This window comes from Sceloporus occidentalis, unplaced genomic scaffold (assembly GCF_023333645.1).
Source record: "Sceloporus occidentalis isolate IW3139 unplaced genomic scaffold, rSceOcc1.0.p SCAF_296, whole genome shotgun sequence".
In the NCBI taxonomy this organism is placed as follows: domain Eukaryota; kingdom Metazoa; phylum Chordata; class Lepidosauria; order Squamata; family Phrynosomatidae; genus Sceloporus; species Sceloporus occidentalis.
Window position 1 is genome coordinate 136940 of NW_028317276.1, and position 19612 is coordinate 156551.

Below are 19612 nucleotides of genomic sequence, written 5' to 3' on the forward strand. Positions count from 1 at the left end.
GGGTCAGCTCAGCTGCCGTGCAGCCATGAACAGTTATTGCGACCGAGACGCCATCAAAGTGCTCCTCAATCCCAGAAGCCGGCAAACCCTTTTCTATACCTCCCCGGATGAAAAGGACATTTCTCTCCTGGTTCTTCTTAGTTGTTTTTCCTCCTCTGGTTCCGCCCGTCCTATGCGCCGGCACTGGGCCAACTCAGGCTGCATGGAGCAATCTGGAATTGCTCCTGCGTTAAACCAGTACAATACCGTAACTTTTGCTCAAACACAGCATCCCGAACAGGTCTGCAACTTCATATAATTCCACCCCCGTCTCCTCGCGGTTGCCCTACCGCTCCAACACTGGAGGCTGGCGGCTCTCCGAGAGCTGATTCAAGCCACTAAGAGATGAGTAAAGTATTTTTATTTTTTATTTTATTGCATTCTATCCCTTAAAGTAATGCCAGGGCGGAGAGGCAGAGGTTAAACAGCGTTACCAATGGTGAAAAGTACGTCCTGGGACAGGAACTGTATTATTTCTGCAGATGGCAGGGGTCTTGTTAATTTGTCATTTAATACATGTATGAAACTTTTTTTTTACTTATCTAGTGGGCGGAGAGTTCTGCATAATAATGTGCAGCAAAGGCCCAGCCCACAGCTTATGAATATTAATTAGATCCCACATACAGAAGAAAAGGGGGGCAACGATCTATTACCCCTGTGAAGTCACTTTTTTGGGCTTTTGATGTCCCAGCTGGATGCAGGTATCACTCTTAAAGGCATCATCATTTTGGTTTGAAGATTGTCTTTTGGTGTCTTTATGGCTGCAGACATATGTTTGGGATCCTCTGGGATAACTGGAAATTTAACCCCTCGCTGTTTAGCTTTCCTGTAAAGCAGAGGGGCTTTTAAAACTTTTTGTTTGGGGGGGGGACTCCAAGGTCTCGCCTGGTCTGTGCCATCTGTACAGACATTGTCACAGTCCATCATGGGGGCCACTGGCCGCACGCAGCGGTATAAAGAATTTGGAATTTATTCCACCCCAACTAAAGCCCTATACCCAGGAATAAGAGTTAGAAAAAGCCCAAAGACCCCTAGTATTTTACTATGCATTGCAGACTCTGTGACATCACAAGGGTCCAAACGAGCAGAACTGGCTTTCCATACGGTGTCGGGATCATTAACAGCAGGTGTACATTAATGTAATAAAAATGGACATGAAAACTTCACTGTTTTTACAGCCCTGGAATACATTTCTCAAATAAAATTTTCTTTTTTTCCATTTTTTTATTGCAGAATGCTTTTTTATTTTTATTTTTTATTTGTTTCTTTGTTAAATTTTCTATGAATAATGATATTGGATTAATGGGAAAGGTTGACATCGAGTCTTTTTATTTGGATTGGGGGATTTCATTAATAATGTGTCTGCGCCCACCCGTTCATGGCACGGCACCCACCCGTTCATGGTACGGCGCCCACTCTGAAACAATATAGACCAACTAAGCAAAAGGAAACGTGGTGTTTATGGAATTAAAATACACATTGCAGAGAATTTATTACATACTGATAAAAAACACACATCATAAAAACCATCCAGTACCAAATGCTACACAAGCATGAAATAATCGCGACATTTACACAATATGGCATATAATTTGGGTGATTCGGTATAAAAGGTCCTTGGCATGGCCATAGATCTTACAGCAGTATATACCCGATCCTGCTGAAGGAGAGGCTTACATTTAAGTATTGGTGTTGCTGGTCTATCTGTCCAGCTAATTTATGATATTCTGCCTGAGCATTCTAGGAGTTGTAGCTCACAGCTGAACATGGGTCAGTGTGTGTATTTGGGGTAAAATATACAGAAATTCATATATTTTTTCATATGTTCTTTTTCTGCTCCGCAGAAGCGGAAGGCACTTTGTGATGCTGATACTGTTGGGAAAGGGGGACCACTATATGTTCTTCACATTTCTGGGGTATGAAACGACTTCAGGGTTCACGTTTTCCTGTCTTTTTAGTTGGCGGCAGAACCGTTGGGTAAACCAGTATATGTCTTCTATTCCCAAACAACGGGGAGGAATAGGCTCCAGGACCCAACATAGATGTAGAACCGCTCAGGTGCTTCCAAATATAAGTGAATCAAGATCCAGGGCAGCGTGTCGCATATAACATGGATTTGGGGTTTGCTTTCCTCCCACTTCCAGACGTTTTCTCCTTTGGATTCTAGAAGCACCTTTTTAACCCCTTACCTTTAGTCTTTGAAATATGGTTGGTAGCATTCTGCTATACGGCTGCGAAGGGATTTATTACGTTTGTGTCTATGGAGTTTGTAGATTGTAACCCGGTGTATTTCGGCTGCTGGTGGCATGGTTTAGGGTTAAACACAACAAGACATCTGCTACAACCACACCTGAGGGTACTTAAGTCACTCTGCCCGGCCCATAGACGCAGCGTCAGTCATGACAGACTTCTGTGTGTGGTTGTGTGGCAGAGTTCCGGAGGTCAGTTCATGAAAGCAGCAATATCATGGTATTCAGAAGGTTGAAAGCCTCTGCATCTGATGGTTATGGGTGGAAGGATTTCACCTCTACCTGCTCAGCTGGATGGGAGGGAGATTTGACGACAACGTTTTCTGGTTTTCCAGTGACTTCCATCTTGCTTTTCCTGTTGGAACACCCAACCAAAAATTAAGTTATTACTCAACGGTCCTGTCGGGGGAAAAAATACATCCTACAATATTGTGGACTGTCTTATGGAGCTGCTAAACTTCATACTATACAACGGGGTCCAGCTCCACCAAGTCTTCTGCATCCTAACGTTAAGAAAACGCTCAGTGCTGAAGAACGTTGCGTTTGACTGCACATTAATGAAAGTAATTGTGGGATCGGAGCAAGTTTAACGTCATCGGTCTCTCGATGTGAGTGATCTGGTTGCAGCTGAACACAAGTGAATAGACTCCTACGCTGACCAGCATGGTGACACAAGAGCCACGCTAGACTAAGGATGGAACAATCGCCATATGGAAAAATGGTGTTATTTAATAGCCGGAAGTACGCGGTTAAAGGTGCTGTTCCACCTAGGCAAACAGTTAATGAACTTGGTAACGTTCATAATCATACTGTAGCTGCCGTACCTGTGACTCTTATAGAGGAAGTGAATGATGCAGAAGATGCCCAATATTCCCAGGAAGGTCCCAAAAACAATGGCGAGAATTTTAGCTGGTAGGGAGAGAGAAAAAAGGTTAGTTTTAATAGAATCCTGAATCCTCCGTCCTGTCCTCTGTTCATTTATTTTAACAATATTTTAGTTCTCGTGCTTTGTACGTTAAGCCGAAACATAATCCAGGACTCCTAACATCACACGCTGTTCTAGTAAATGCTCTACAATCATCGGAATGTGACTCTGCGTCCAAGTAAAACATCTAACGGCCCGAGCAGCCTCTCGATTAATCAAAGTGAAAGAGACAGACCGATCGCCACACGGTACCTGTAGAGAAGGACCCCGGCAAAGCTGTAAAAAAAAAAAAAATAAAAAAAGAGAAAAAGATCAGAAGTGCCTTAAAAACAGAGACGAGATTTAAAAAAAATATATAAAAATATGCCATTGTGTTAATATTACCAAAACCGGTCGTCTTAAAGGTGCCACAAACTTTCAGCAATCCGATTTAACAGAATTACGTAAAACGAGAGATTGGGGGCAATTTATTAATGTCTCTTACCTACGAGACACGAGGAATATACAGTTCTCTGGTTCAGAGGCTGAGGGTCGCGCACGTTGTTCTGTAGTCGTATAGGAGGGATGCTCATCTTGGTGGAAAAGATAACTGTCTGTAGCTTCTCCAGCTGCAAACAGAAGAGGAAAAAAAAAAAAAGATGCTCATATTTTGTTTTAAAATAATATTTAAACCCATAAAAACCTTAATTTTTTTTTTTAAATATGATTCTGCTCACCTGGGACACTGATATTTGGGCTTTGTGGTGGAAGACTGTCCACAGCACGCTTTGATGACAGGGGGGAGTAGTTAAGGACCCCCTGTACCGGAAATACCGATCCAAATGGTCAGGGAGCAGCTGGCCAACGTCGAAGGCTGGAACCGTCACACTCTGATCTGTGAACAACGGGAACACAAGATTCTATAGGAAGGGTCACAGCGAGCTCAAGAACGCTTTTACTTCTCAAACTACTTTGCTGGACTCAATACACATCTGTCCACTGGAATTAAGGGAGATTAACCCCCCCTTAACCCCAAACTAGACATCCCATTAAGGATCGAGGCCTTATTTCTTATTACTCAACGTGTGTAAAGAGCAAAAGGGCCAAATATAGCCCCCTTTGTATTGTTTTCATACCTGCGTAACTGACATTCTCCAGATAGCTGAAAATGTTCCCATACGCTGGATTATCCGCGGCTCCGACCTGCACCACCCGGGGACAAAAAAACAAGGTTTTATCGGATCAGCGCATCCAGAACAACAGCAGGAATTTCAATTTCAATGAACCTCTGCACCTATCGCTGCTATGGGGGTGAAAAGAAGATGACGGGACCCCCTTCTTCACCTTCACTCAAGTTGGGCTTGGAACCAGGATACATAGGATTGGGGGGTCCTTCCACTCATGTCTAGGTTTTGATATTAATTCAGGAGACGTTCGTCATGTCTGCTCTCCACAATGTGGAGTCCATACAACAGGAGATCGTTTTTGGAACCTTCTCTAATCCTGCCATACAGGAGAGAAGATCTGTCCAACTGGAGGAATCATGTCCACTAGAGCTTTGAGATGACCGTTAACTTTACTTCTGAACTCCCCTTTGTATTGTTAAAATGTCAGAGTACACTTCGATGATATTACTTGACTGTACTACGATAGGACTGATTTTTACTGAACCATTTTGCTTTCATGGACTATGTTCAACGCGGCGACTCGTCCTTAGAACCTTGTATGAGCCTCACCTCCATGAAGATCCCGAGGACAGCCAATCCGTCGGGCTTGTTTTTTGCCTCTCCGATGTCAGCGTATCTGTCCGAATTATAATGGACGATATGCATCTGATAAACAAAAGAAAGTACCGAGCTTAAGGGACAACCAAGGTTCTCAGCATCTCCTGGAATTAGAGGAGACTAAAGAATAGGGTCAAAGGTCTAGAAGTATGGCATGAACTTTGTCCCAAGGATCCTGCTGCCCAGTAGCATATTAGTCTAGTATACTTTGGAAGCTCCATTAAAGGTTGGCCATGTGCCAAGGACCTTAAAACGGGAGAACGTGTCCCAACATTCTACTGGTTTAATATGATGATGGTTCCAAGGAGCTTACGATGGAAGGAGACTCTGTGCCATCATTTTATCTGCACTTTACCAGGAGTCCCACCGATTCCGGATATTACAGTCATCACTATGATCTCATGCTTATTGTGCGAAGTTCTGCCCGTGGACTGGTGGAGGATTTCGTTTTTTTGCTGACTCGGCTAGCTGAGTTATTAAAGCGTCTTTGTTTTCTTTCCTAGCTTTGAGCCGTATGGGGCCGCTGGCTACAGAGTTGTAAGCGCATTCCTACGGCCAGCGTGAGGAATTAGCCGCTCCTGTAATCCCAAAACTAAAACCTATTGGGTTACAAAAAAAAAAGACAGATATCCCCACCGGACTTTGACTCTCTAGTGAGATGGGGCGTAAGTGGAACCCCGCATACCCCTCGGCCAAACAGAATGATTATTTTCTAATTCCTAAACATACAGGGGGGGGTCTTTAAACCAGGGCTGTTTAAAAATGTCAATAAAGAAAGTCTAGAGGAGATTATGGAGCCCAACAGAATCTAGACATGCTCCTAATACCTCACTGGGGCTATTAGGTGGCACGGGGCAGGTTGCGCAGGAGCATTAATAATCCGTGCGGGAAGTACTACAAGGTATCTGTTTGTCATCTCTTATGGACGGACACATGGATTTCTTCGTATCCGCCACGCGGAAACCTCAAGGTGTTTACGAGCCAAACAGATGATAAGAGCAAGAGAAAGTAGGCTAGAAATAGGCGATGATGAGTGAGAAGAACAGGAAGACAGAAGGTGGAAAGGTCACGTGCTGAAATAATTTGCGAGCACCGTGTAAAATGTCAAAGGTTTACCTCAGCGGGAAATGCTTCACCGTCTATCCGGTGCTCAGAGCCTCTGGGATCAGATGGGCCACCCCAGTGCAAGTGGAGCTGGACAGCTGTGAAGTTATTGGGTAAACCTCTGAGACGCATCGATGGGGAGAGACTCATCACAACTGGAATAGAACACACGGCGTAGTGTTTTAATAGAAGATAGCAGAAATCCCACTTCTGCCACCATCTTTATAAGAAATAAACGCTAAACTATTGACAGTAAAAACAGAAGCTGTACGAAAGAAAAAAAAGCTGAATTATTACACGATGACATTTATATAATAAGCTAACGGAATCCTGGCAGAAGATCAAACGCGTTATTAATGCTACGCAGTCCGTTCTACCTGCAGAGGTTTGCCAAGTTGTAAACTAAAGGGGAGTCTCGTCGGTGGACGTCAAATAGTTTCAGAAATGAATGTAAGAGCCGGAGGGGGTTGTAGGACCGTGTCCCGGGGTGATGCTGACCCCACCGCTAGCCATGGGACTGTCTGGCAATCTTCTGCCTCGTTGCACCCTCTGGAATGTGCAAAACCAAGGGAATTTATTTTCATTTTGCTTACGGATTTTGTTTTATTAGAGCTAATTAGTCTGATTTATCAGAGCAGATATTAGCTTGGCTGTACAGTAAGTCCACAGGGGGTCATGAGTTTAACCCATTCCCAGACCGCCAAATTCTTCTCTGCTTCTCTTCCCTTTTCCGCTCCTTCCACTATTCCCCCTGGTGTGTATACCCCCGTCACCTCTCACAATTCTCTTTTTCTCTCCTCTGCCCCCCATGGCATCGCTCCAAACCTCCATACCTTTTATCTAATGCCCCCTTATTCCTCTGTTCTTCAATATCCTAACCTCTTCTCAGACGATCACTGTTGGCTATTTTTTAGACTTGTGCATTCGTCTTCGGGCGAACATGAAAACGAACACTAAGAGTGCGTTTTCGTGTTCGTTCCGAAGACACGCCGAAGAGAAGACAGCGGCGGTAAAACGTAGGCGAAGACGAAGACACACACCACGAAGACCCTGCAGGTGACCAATAGGCTCACTCGCACGGCCTTTGTAACCCCTGACAGCGAACCTATGGATTTCCACTTCCGTGAACTGCCGCGATGCCATAGGAAATCCATAGGTTAAAGGGCCGTGCAGGCGACCAATAGGCTCACTCGCACGGCCCCTTAACCCCTTAAGGTGCAACAAGTGCACCAGGAGCCTAAAAGTCTGTACGAGCGACCAACAGAGTCGCTCGTACAGACTTTTAAAACCCCAATGCTGCAACTTACCCTGCAGATCCCACTGGTCTCCCTGTTCTATCAGTTAATAAATGATAGAACAGGGAGGCCAGTGGGATCTGCCGGACAAGTTATGGCACCAGGAGTTTAACAGTCTGTACGACCGACCCTATTGGTCGCCAACTGGGGGCATTGGTTAATGGTAGACGAGCCCCCTGCTGACGACCAATAGAGTTGCTCATACGGAGATTTAAACTCCTGGCGCCAGAGCTGCTGCGGTACACGTTAACCCCGTATTAACCACTTAACCGGAAAAACCGAACACGAAGGATGTCCACGAATATTCGCCCGAAGAGAATACAGGAATAGGCGAATATTCTCGGAATACGAAGATTTTTTTTCCCCGAAGACGAGCACGAAGAGCCCCCTGGTGCCCAAGTCTACTATTTTTCATATTCCTCGGTTTCCTCATTCCTCCTGTTAATGCCCCCCCTTTCTTTACCCTTCTCCACCGCTCCCCATGCCCACCCTCTCTTTATTCCCCCTCGCTTGTTGGACTTGCTGTCGATGAGGCTACTCCTGTCCCTATTACAGCATCTCGTCCCTTGGCTTTGTTCCTGTCCCCTCTCTCTACGAGGACGAAAGCCAACACAGCTCTGTCATCCGTCTCCTATTTTGCCAAAAACAACTGCTCTCCAAAATTTAACGGGGGCTTTTTTATTAATACACATTTTTGAGTTAACTTTCCTGTGACCCTCTCCACCCTCATCCTGTAATAAAATCCCGGAAAGCAGGTTTTCTCCAGGATATACATAAAATCATATATTTAACCAGAGAAATTGCTGTGGGGAGGGGCACGGCTTTCATAACAACTAAAATGATGTGTTAAAAGCACCTATAGCTAATGCCTGAACCAATCAACAGCAATCAGCAACTTAACGGGGAAGAATGATCAATGCAGGTCCCGAGACCAGGGGGTTTAGATGGCTGCTCCCATGGTTTGCAAGTAAGGTGGGGTTTTAATATATATATATTTGTCGTGGGTTTGATGTATATAAAAGGAATATACAGGATTTGGGAAAAGGGACAGATTTTATTTATAAAAGTGGGTCCTGCTTGCATTTGTTATGTATAATAATAATAATTATTATTATTACTATCATTATTATTATTATTACTGTTAGTAGTAGTATTATTATCATTGATATTATTATTACTGATCTTATTATCATTATTGTTATTATTACTATTGCTGGCTTTGTTGTTTGTAGTAGTATTCATATTATTATTCTATTATTATTATTGTTATTTTGGTATTACTGTTATTATTAGCATTAGTAGTAGTATTTCTATTGTTATTGTTGTTATTTTGGTAGTAGTATGTAATGATGTTGTTTTGGTATTTTGGTTAGCAGTTAAAACTCCATCCCTGCTTTTTGTTCTAAGCTCCCTAATGAAGGGGTTAATTGGGTGAGGTGTGGGAAGCAGGCACCTGCTCGTTATTCATTTACTCTGGATGCGCAGACATGTTACGGTCCCGGTAATGCTCTGGGTTTTATCCCGGCACGGCAGGTAAGCGTTTGTGCTTTGGCTGGAATTCGGTACTAACGCCTTGTAATTATAATGTAATCCCCGTCTGCGGGTTATTGTTGCGCATGCTGAGTTTGTACCCCTGTATCTGCCAATAGCAATGGGTCTATGTCTGCACTTCATAGCCTAGAAGCAACTGACCCTTTTGCAGGGCTTTATTTACTAAATGGGGAGTGTGAACTATGCACTATTAAGCCTAATATGAAAAATGGATATAGCCGTTTTAGTCCGAGGGCAAATATTCGCCAGTCTTTACTGGGTTGCCAAAGTAAAGTATGTAACCTTACAAAAGCTTAAGGGACCTCAGAGGTCTTTTCTTCAGGTGGAATAGAACTATAACTTATTGTTCTCTAGAGCTGCATCTATTGTGTAGTTGTTGATCCCCCCCACCGTGAGTTAGCTCTCAGTACTCTCAGCCACAGCCGGCTCTATATTAATATAAATGGGAATTCCGCGTTCCGTTTGTGTTGTACAGATTTATTAGACTATAAATATATGATTATTGTGTTTCTTGTCGTACTCCCCTTTTCTTCATGCCTGACTATGAGAGCCGTGTCCGAAATGTCCGATGTATTTTCGTACGGTGCTATAGAGCTCGATGAATATCTATCTAAGTGGCGCGGCACCTTCAAGAAAGTAAATCTTCCTTTCGCAAGGTCCTCTTTTCCTTTTTATATGAGTGTGGGTTTTTTTTGTTTTTTTTTAACTATTTTTTTTTTCTGCCTCTTATTGTAACAGCGCTACGGCCTCTGCTGCCGCTATATAAATAACCGTAATGTAATAGCGTGCTCTACGCACGACCTTGCAGACTAAGCGGATTCCTTTGCTCGTCCTCCTGTGTTGAGTCATCAGAAAGCGGAGGCGTTCTTCACGCTGAGGCTACTCTGTTACTCTTCACAAATGACTTGTAACCAGATCGCGGAATTCTGTGATATTATATTATTTATTATTATTATTATTATTATTAGCAGAGGTTGGGGAGCTGGAACTTCCCGTTAACGTGCCGGCTTCGCACTCTGATTAATTGTTCCCTTTTGATCCGGCTGATTGTTCTAAACATAAAGCAATTGTCCATTGACGGGGTGGAGAGGAGCCTATGGGGGGCCCTGGCAACCTTGGGGGGGGGGGGAGAGGGGGGGTGTACTAAATATATCCTTTTATCCAGCATCACTGAATGACACATGGTGGTCTTCATTTATATTCTGGGAAAGCAACTCGGCTTTGTGGAGGGGACAAGAGGGGCAGGACAGTTAAATTATAGGGGGTGAAGTAGGACTAAAGAGAGAATGATGTGCTATTCTTTGAATATACGAAGCGGGGTTCCTACAATATAACCCTTCAAACCTACCCCTTTAATTTACCCCTTTAGTCGCATATGACTGAGAATGTATGGTATAAGTGTGTGTGTTAATATGAATGTTTATGTGGAAGTGTGTATGAGAAGTGTTTGTGTGAGAGAGAGAGGGTGTGTTAGCATGAATAAGTAAGTATGTGTGTTAGCGTGAGTGTATATGAGTAAGTATGTGTAGGTGTGTTAGCGTGAGTATATATGAGTAAGTATGTGTAGGTGTGTTAGCGTGAGTGTATATGAGTAAGAATGTGTATGTGTGTTAGCGTTTTTATGTACATATGTGTGCCAGTGCGTATGGGGTAGGGGAAAGGGGCTGATGTGGCCAGAAGGTACCAGACCTTCCCTGCCGTAAAGTGTACCTTTTAAAAGCTTTGTATATGTCTATGGTATTAGGGGAAACCTAGATAAACATGATAACAAGAGCCTTTGTAAATAAAGGTATAATATAAGTTTGGGGGGGATAAGCCATTGTGTTCTGGATGTTAATGCAAATGTCTTATCATTATTCTAATCTGGAAACAATAATGATTTGTCCAAGGTGTATTCAGGAAACAGTTAAACTGCTATAAAGGCAAACAATGCACGTAATTGTGGGGGTCTCTATGAGAGAGAGGCTGTTTATACAGGAGCTGATCTGCATCTTTTAAGGCCCCTGATGCTCATTGTAAAGGGAGGTATTTAAGACGATTGATTTGGATGGAAATTGGAATTTAACACCAGGAAATTTTATTCGACAGGACATACAATTAAGCCAGTTGTGTACATAGGGTGACGGCGGACTTAGTAGACAATTTAAGGAGAACCCGCCTTTAATTTACGTTGTACTATTGGAGTGTCGAAGAGGAACTGTCGCCCTTCTAAGAAATGCTACCTGTGTGTCCGTTATTTCTCAAGGTGAATGGTCCACTTCCAATGGCGTTGTATCCCTCGGGCTCTATGGGGGGCAGGGACCGGTCGTATGAAACATTGGCCGTCTGGATGTTGATGGGGGATTGTGCCGTCCCCCCGCAGTCTGGAAACGTCTCCTCCCAATGCTCCTGGCCTCCGTGTCCTGTTGTAGAAAATGTAGACATGAGAATCTTGGTGTGGCAGAAAAAAATCCCAATTTTAGATACAATATTACATATATATGAGGCGTGTAGTAACGGCCCCAGATTGTAGGGTCTCCTCCAGGGAAGGAGTGTGAATGTCCAGTGCCTTGTATAATGCATCAGAATACAGGACACGTAAACCTATCTATTCTACTGGACATCCTCAAGTCTTTCCTATATAAATCTTATAGATTATCTTCCTATAATGCTGATCTACTGAGTGTTTTTATTTTTTATTTTTTTCCTTCCCAAAACGGTTCTTCTATAATCTCAATTCCTAAACCGCTGCTAACACTTTCGGAATACCCGTCAAAAGATTGGTGAATAACACCATTGTATGGACGTGCTCGGGATCCTAATCACCCCCTGACTCTTGAAGTGTTAAGTAAAACACTTGCGCTTGTGGGGGGGGGTTAAATCTGAGTAAATGGGGACTATTTGCATTTAAATGAATGGTTCTTCTTTTGCTATGGTAATTTCCTGAGTTATACGGCGGCTGCCAGATGAGCCCCCCCCCCCCTTTCCATCAATGCATTTACCCCATCTCTGACCTTTCTAAAAAGAATAGACAAAAAGCCCTGTACAGGGGTATAATTGGCTCACAAACACTGAAGCATTTGAACCATCAGCTGTGGGGGCGACCTGCAAAATATTCAGCGACTAACTTTCCCAAAGGATACTTATATTTAGGCTAAAGCAAGAATATGGCACACGGCCCGTCGGCATCTCACCCAGCTGCCGGCGTGTGTAAGGCTGGGACATGCCAACAGCTTATTGGGTAACAGATGATCCCACCGGGGGCAACTGTCTAATTACTAAAACTAGAATGCCATCTACAATAACATACAACCAGCTTAAAACTGGGACGTGGGACTGTTGGTAGCTACGGTTTAGTAAGTAAAATATGCTGCTTACTTGATATTGGCATTAGACAAAATGTAATAAACATTTCATGTTAGAACGTAGGAATCTTTTAATTAATGGACATTCCAACAATTTAAATGGCCAAAAAATTATTTAAGGGGGTGTAGGTAGAGGCGTGGCTGGGGTGTGGTTAGAGGCGTGGCTGGGGTGGGGATTTAGAATCTTTTTCTGTGACTTTGTACCCTATGAATTCAATAAAAAATATGATTAAATAGTAGTACATTTTATGTACCCTGTTTAATTTCTAAAGCCTTTTCCTGCTGTTTCTATACACATTATCGGGGCTTTTAGGGCTCTAGAACCCTGTGATACCCTCATACCCAGCAAACATTCTGACCTCCTAGAAAAGAGGGGGCATCAGGGGAGGTGAAAGAGGGGCATCAGTGGTTTGGGGAGCGACTGAATTGAGATTCTTGGATATTGTGAAACGACACGGACTGAATCCATACGTTAAAAAAAATAATAATCTTACCTGTGTAGGTCCAGGAAGAACCTGAAAGAAAGAAAATGACATCATGATGACATTATTCATGAAATATTGTGGTTTAGTTATGAAATCCACGAGGAGGCGGGTATGACTACTTCCAAACACGCCATAGGAATTTTTTTTAGGATAGGCATGCAGACAATGGTTGCAACATATAAGAAGCGAGTGGTTCTGGGTCATTTCCGAAGTACGAGCATTGCCACGGATGTCCTCACAACCACATCGGCAAGTACAAGAGAGTTCTATTTCCTGTACAAGAGTCTCAGGTGATAGGGTGGTGGGTAGGTGGAACAGACTTCCAGCAGAGGTGGTAGATGTTAGGATGAAGCCTTTAAAGTGGTTCTAAGAGAGTAACACTGTGATTTTCTAATCATTTTATCCTAATAACACAGTGGCAGCATGCATTGGGCTAATATACCTTTAATGTAGTGACCGGGTGCATTCCGGTGAACAAACCCCCACATTGGGTTTCAACGGAGAATGGTTTGCCAGACAGGGCCTGATCCATCTAGAAAGACTCCGGGGTTTATTTACTAAAGGGAGAGTTTCACCTAACCCAATTCGTTAGGAAGGGCTAACACTTGTAGGTTTCTCCCGCAAGAGGGGTTGAGCTGGCCCTGTCTAATGTATAGTTCAATGGGCGAGGAGATTTAAGTACACCTTATACAGGGCTAGTCAAGCTCTTCCTGCAGCAGAAGCTCACCGCGATCGGCCCTTCATAACGTAAAGTGAAATACAAGAGCCGGGACACAACTCTACTTTTAAAGTGTTTTCCGAGGAGGGGGGGGGGGGTCAACTCATACTCTCCCCAAACCATTCTCACGGGACCCGGCGGACCGGAGCGTGAAAACGCCTAACCTTATCCGAGCGATTAGACGGAGCGCAGTGTGAAGGTCATCCCGCATTTACCCTTTCTTTGGTTACCGTTGGCATTTTACCAAAACCGCTTCAAAATAGAGACTCAAAAACTACACTGAGGTCACAATATTAGTGAAAGTAACAAAACTATTACAGAAAACAAAATGTGTGTGTGTGTGTGTGTGTGTGTATATATAATATATATATATTTTTTTTATATATATAAATAACTTATTTATAATAGTTCTACATTTTTATAAATAATTTATAATAATTCCACATACTTAAAATTTATAATAATTCTATAATTTTCATAATCAATTTATAATAAAAAAAAAAAAATACTTTTTTTATTTTTATTTCTTTTAATCCATCTTCTATCACAAAAGGCAGATCGTTCCCACCGCTGATCCCTCCGGATACAAGAAGTTCTACTTCTGATTTTGGAGTAAAACAGCTGAATGTAGAGCATTCCTTTAGTTTCCATGGTGATTGCCACAAATTTGGAACTTTGCCCCACGGTTGCTTTTGTGTCCCTCTTAATTACCGTACAAAGGATAACCGAGGCTTTAATACCCAAACCAGGACGCGGATTTATGTGTAAGATCCCAACACGGCGACTAAAAAGAAAAATCATTCTAAGCTTCTCCTGGCAAAATGTGCATGCGCTGATCTCAGGAAAATGAAAAAAATAGGCTTTCAGGACTTTATAACACTACTTTACTTCTAGAATTGCAATTAGTGGATAAATATAAAGAAAAATATGCATTATTTGTGATAAAAATTCCTGATTTCCCCATTATATTTTATCATAGGAACATTTAAATACCTAAAGGGATTTTACCGGTAGATTAGTGGAACAGCCTCCCAGCAGAAGTGGTAGAGGGTAATACAGTGAGGGTATTAAACACGCGTGGGATAGGCATATGGCTCCTGAATCTAAGATGAGGCCAACGACTGATTAAAGTCTTTACAACAAGAAAAAGCATGCAGACTAGACGGGCCGGATCACTTCGAAGCAGATATACCGGGGGATACGATAAATTAATTTAGAGAAAATCAATGTTTTAAAAAAAAAAAAAAAAAAAACTTTCTGCAATCCGAGTGCCAGGAAAATATTCCCGGTATGCGAACATTGAGATGGCGTGTGAATAATTAAATATATATTCATGCACACAGGTCATCAGGGATTATTATTGTTGCTTATTAATGTTTTATATATCGCTGTCATATTCCGTAGTGCTGTACAGGACACAGTGTACTAATTTCCCTGGTCAAATAAGCTTACACTCTAGATATTCTGATTAGTTTTGATATAGATCATTGATATATCCTCGTTTGATCGGGAAGTATATCTTTAATACAGCTTTAATACATGCCGTGAGCCCCGAGGAAATCAGTTGAAGTTCTTGAAATAATTCCATTTTTTCTTAGGTTTCTTGGAGTTAAAATAATCAGTAGCCAACCAAGAATATATTAATGTTAAGGGGGGGGGTTATTTAAAACATCCTCTTATTAATTGCATTTTTGGGGGGATCATGTAGGATAGAACTTTATCCATGAAAGAGATTTGGTGGGATTTAGCCCCCCCCCCCCCCCCCGGGCTGTTTGCGAAACATAAAGGGGGTCTTTTGGGCTCTTTGGGATAGATAGGATTATAATTCTTAGCTCCAAAAAGTATGTTTCTGACCTCATTTTGCAGAGTAATCAGTACAGTCATTTTATACAATAGCAAAAATTTACCAAGTTATGTTTTATTTGGCAATAAATAATAATAAAAAAGTCTAATTTATAAAAAAAAATATAAATTCTAAATTAATAAATGTATTATTTAATAAAATTCTTATGTTTTGTAATTTTGGGATCCATAGGGTGTTAGTGCTAAGTTGCTTGTCTATATTAAATATTTAAATTTAAAGAAAATACATTATATATATATATATATATATATATATGTGTATATATATATATATTATTAAAAAAATTACTATATACAAATTTGGCGGAGGGTGATTAGATGAACCGTGTGAATATTTCTCCCTTATCCCTTCTCGTCTTAGAGTCGGGATCCGTATGTCTATCCCATGCATGTTTAAATTCCTTCCCTGTATTACCCTCTACCACTTCTGCCAGGAGGCTGTTCCATTTATCTACCACCCTCTCAGTAAAGCAAAAGGCGCACGCAGCCATGAGTGATCAATTTTGATCTTCAAAATAAAAGCATCCGACGATGCCGAGTGTCTCGAACCTTCTTTATAATACATGGAAGGGTTGAACTTACCTCGGACGGCAGTCTGCTGAAGGCTCAGGATGAGGATAGAGAGTTGCAGCGTGGCACGGAGCCGGCAGGTGCTGCGGAGAGACATATCCGCTGCGGTCTGGATGTCAAGTGAAGGATAAATGTCCTGGAATATTTTCCTGCCCGTTCTCTGCTGACCGAGCACTGAGCGAGAGCGTGGAAGTTGTATTTTTTTTTTTTTTCGGTCCCTCTGCTCCCCTCCACCTCCCGAAGTCTTATCATGAGATTGCAGAATCACAACTGCACTTTTTTTTTTTTCACCCCAGGTGGTCTTTAAAAAACAAAACAAAAAAAAAGGCTGGGTCTTGTAGGCTCTGGCCAGCCAATCGGATGAAAGGCTCTAGTAATCCCCCGCCCCTCATGGGGTAATGCTATCAATTTGGTGGGGTGGTGGGAATCCTGGATACGTTCTGCGCATGCTGCTGATGAGTACTGCGGATAGATGACCGCGTTCGGGTTTATCGTGTTCTGTAACGCTCTGTGTCTTGGCTAATTTCTGAATCATCCATGAATGCTCTTTTATTCTTTAAAGGGACGCGCCGCCTGGAAGCACTTTATTGCCTAGGATGCCCGAGAGGTCCCTTTAAATGTCCATTTAAATGTTCAAATGCCCCCCTTATATGCAGTTGCCCCTTTCCTGGCCCGCGGGGCTTTTATTTGCACGCGTCTTCCGATGCAAGGTAAACTTGCCACCGTTCAGCGCTGGCGAGGCTTCCCGGAGGGGTCAGACCAAACCCCCCTTCCGCGCGCTTAGAAAGCGCGCCTATTGATCCCAATGGGAGCGCTTTCCTGCCGCGGATCGCCAGCTTCCATCTACATACCATTTTAGCGTTAACTGTGTTTTAACCCCTTAAGACCTTCCATGCCGTAAAGTGAAAAAATAATATATAAAAAAAATAAAAATAGCTTTAAAAAAAAAAAAAGTTATCCAGCGGTGTTCTCGGGAGCTGCCGTTAACCCTCCCAGTGCCAGAAATCTTGCGCAATTGCGCTCCTTTATAAATGGATGCGTTTGGTTCTCCATTCATGTAAAATGAGCGCGTCTGGTCGGTAAGAGACCAATCGGGAACCTTAGAAAACTAAATAATAATAGTAATGTAAAAACATTTGAAAAAAAATAAAGGTCAACAAAGTGTGCCAACAGGTTGCTAGCTGATCTATTGTTGGCCCCCACACTTGCAAATAAAATGGGGAAAAAAATATATAAAAATAATCAAAATGAGAAAATAGACCCTAAAATTGCATTATTTAAAAAAAAAAAATAGGCTAATGCCAGCCTTTTGCTTTTCTCGGGCACCTGCTTTTGTGCTTGCAACTCCCATCACCCTCAGCCAAGCTGATAAGGGTGATGGGGACGTGTGGCCTACAAAAGCGATGGAGACGAGGAAAAGCAGAAGGCTGGAATACTTGTGTATCTTTTGTGATTCTATAGTGTGTGTGTTGATTTAACCCTTTCTTTTCCGCGTGCCTATCTGGCCCTATTCTGTGTGCTGTGGGGTATTTCTGTAACCCGGAGATGCCGCTGAATGCATGTTGTTCAAGGGGGGGATTTGAGCTGGTGGGCTGCTAAATGGCCCCAAATGAGACAAAGGCTTCAGATATAAAATTAGACAATTTAAAGTTTGGAACGGGGACGTTTCATTTCATGCCCCCTAACATCCATAAAAGTACTATTAATACTACCGTAAATATTGGACTAAACATTAAACAATGGCATCAAATGAAAGCTCTATTTGTGGTTAAATAGAATTGTGGTTAAGAAAACATAGTATGGAAAAAAAAAAAATATATATTTTGAGGGTAAAGAAGGGGTTAAACTGTAATGATCTTTTTTTCTAAAATGTGTAGATTGGCAGAAAGTCATGGGATCTTCATTACAGGAAGAGGTTATTGGTAACCGGCCAGTCACGCAGGTAATAGGAAGATGTTATACGATGGCGCAATTAAAAGGCAATAGTAAGCGGGTCATCCTCACCCCACCCCGCTTACTGCCAAAACTGCCATTTCATCACCAAACTGGTCCAAACCCTGGGAGGGGCGACCTACACCGCTGACTAACCCTATGTGATCCATGGCACGTACTACATGTGCTTCCGAAAACCTATATTTCACTTAATACATAATGTCACTCTTTATTAATATTTATTTATTTTGGCTGTATTGCCCCCTGCCCCCCCCCCTTAGGGTAGAACCCTCGGTTCGTGGGTCATCTCCATCCATGGAGAACTGATAGGAGTCTCTTATAGGTCACGGAACTAAATTTAGACATCAGACTTGGGACTGCGCACGTTATCCGGCACCTAGACCTCTATAGGAACGCGTGGCATCCGTGACCTGTGCTTTGGCTAAGAATATAGCGGCCAAAGGGGAGCATTATTGGGGGGGTGGGGGGGTTACTTAAAATAAAGAGCAGAAAAGAAAAGTAAGAGCTGGTGACGGAGGCAGAATCCCACAAATAAAAGTTTGAATGCATCTATTGTTTATTATTTTATTTTTACAATATTATTATTATTTTTATTTTTACAATATTATTATTATTTTTACAATATTATTATTGTTTGCTATTTATTTCTGGTAGTATTTATTATCGTTTTATATATCACCATCCTATTCCGCAGCGCTGTACAATGGGTATCCAAGACATGACAAGTAGTATATCGCATAAAAATTTGACTTAAAGAAACAACATTATATTAAACAAATAGAGTAATTGTAATAATATGAGTCATTTTTACCCCCCCCAGATGACTACATTTCTGGATACATTGTTTAAAAACAGATCCCGCGTTATAAAGCGCTCGGTATTTATAATGTAGCCGATCCGGCAATTTAAATGCGAAAATGTCCCGAATTTATGATGCGTGGGACCCGCTTAATTTAAATGAAGGACCCTAAGCACCCCATATACATGCATAATATTATCTTAATGCATTTTACAGGGGACTTATAATAAGTGACGTTATAATGAAGTCAATAGGTAAGGAGGTCCCTGCCCCAGAGAGCTTACACTCTAAATAATGGTTAGTTTGAGTACCATGAAGACATCATGCAGCTCGTCAGTTACCCTTTAACCGGCTCCTATTATAGTATGGAAAATATCTACAGCCAAACTTTTTAATGTTAGGACGTTCTACTTTACAGAAGGGGTAGTAGATATGTGGAATGGCCGTTCAGTGGAAGAAGTAGGATCAGGTTTGGTAAGCTTGGGGTGTGCAGAAAGCTATTCTAAAGTATTAAAAAGTGATTTTTAAAGGGACAGCCTGGACGTGCTGCGTGGTTCTTTTCGCTCTCCGTCTCTATGCATGAAACCATATTAAGGGTGATGAGTGGGGCAAATCTTTCTGGAAGCGAAGACTGATGTGATAAGTAAGCTGTTGGCAGACATAACCAGGGACACCATTGGTTGGCACTTCAGGAACTGTCCCAGTTATTATTTAATAATAATAATTAGTATTATTATTTAGATTATTATTATTTATAGTCATAATAATATAATTTTTAGTAGTATTATGTTATTTTTTAATAATTATTTCATAATAATATTTATTGTTTTATATAGCACCATCGTATTCCGCAGCGCTTTACAATGGGGATAGATATTATATTATTCACATGAAGAGGTGGAGGAGGATATAACACATGCAGGAGCCCCTTTAGGAAATCAGGGCACCAAATTC

General features: G+C 42.0%; 1 protein-coding gene across 1 annotated transcript; it reads right to left on the reverse strand.

Annotated features, from left to right (window-relative positions):
* Positions 1-2543: 2543 nt before the first annotated feature.
* Positions 2544-16003, reverse strand: LOC149275176 (carbonic anhydrase 14-like). The gene is made up of 11 exons (XM_089504909.1): positions 15919-16003; positions 12765-12785; positions 11149-11328; positions 6093-6235; positions 4929-5024; positions 4329-4395; positions 3930-4087; positions 3698-3821; positions 3466-3489; positions 3113-3197; positions 2544-2643 (listed from the first exon to the last, which is right to left on the reverse strand). The coding sequence occupies exons 1-11, from the start codon at positions 16001-16003 to the stop codon at positions 2544-2546; spliced, it is 1083 nt and encodes a 360-aa protein (XP_089361035.1).
* Positions 16004-19612: the final 3609 nt, after the last annotated feature.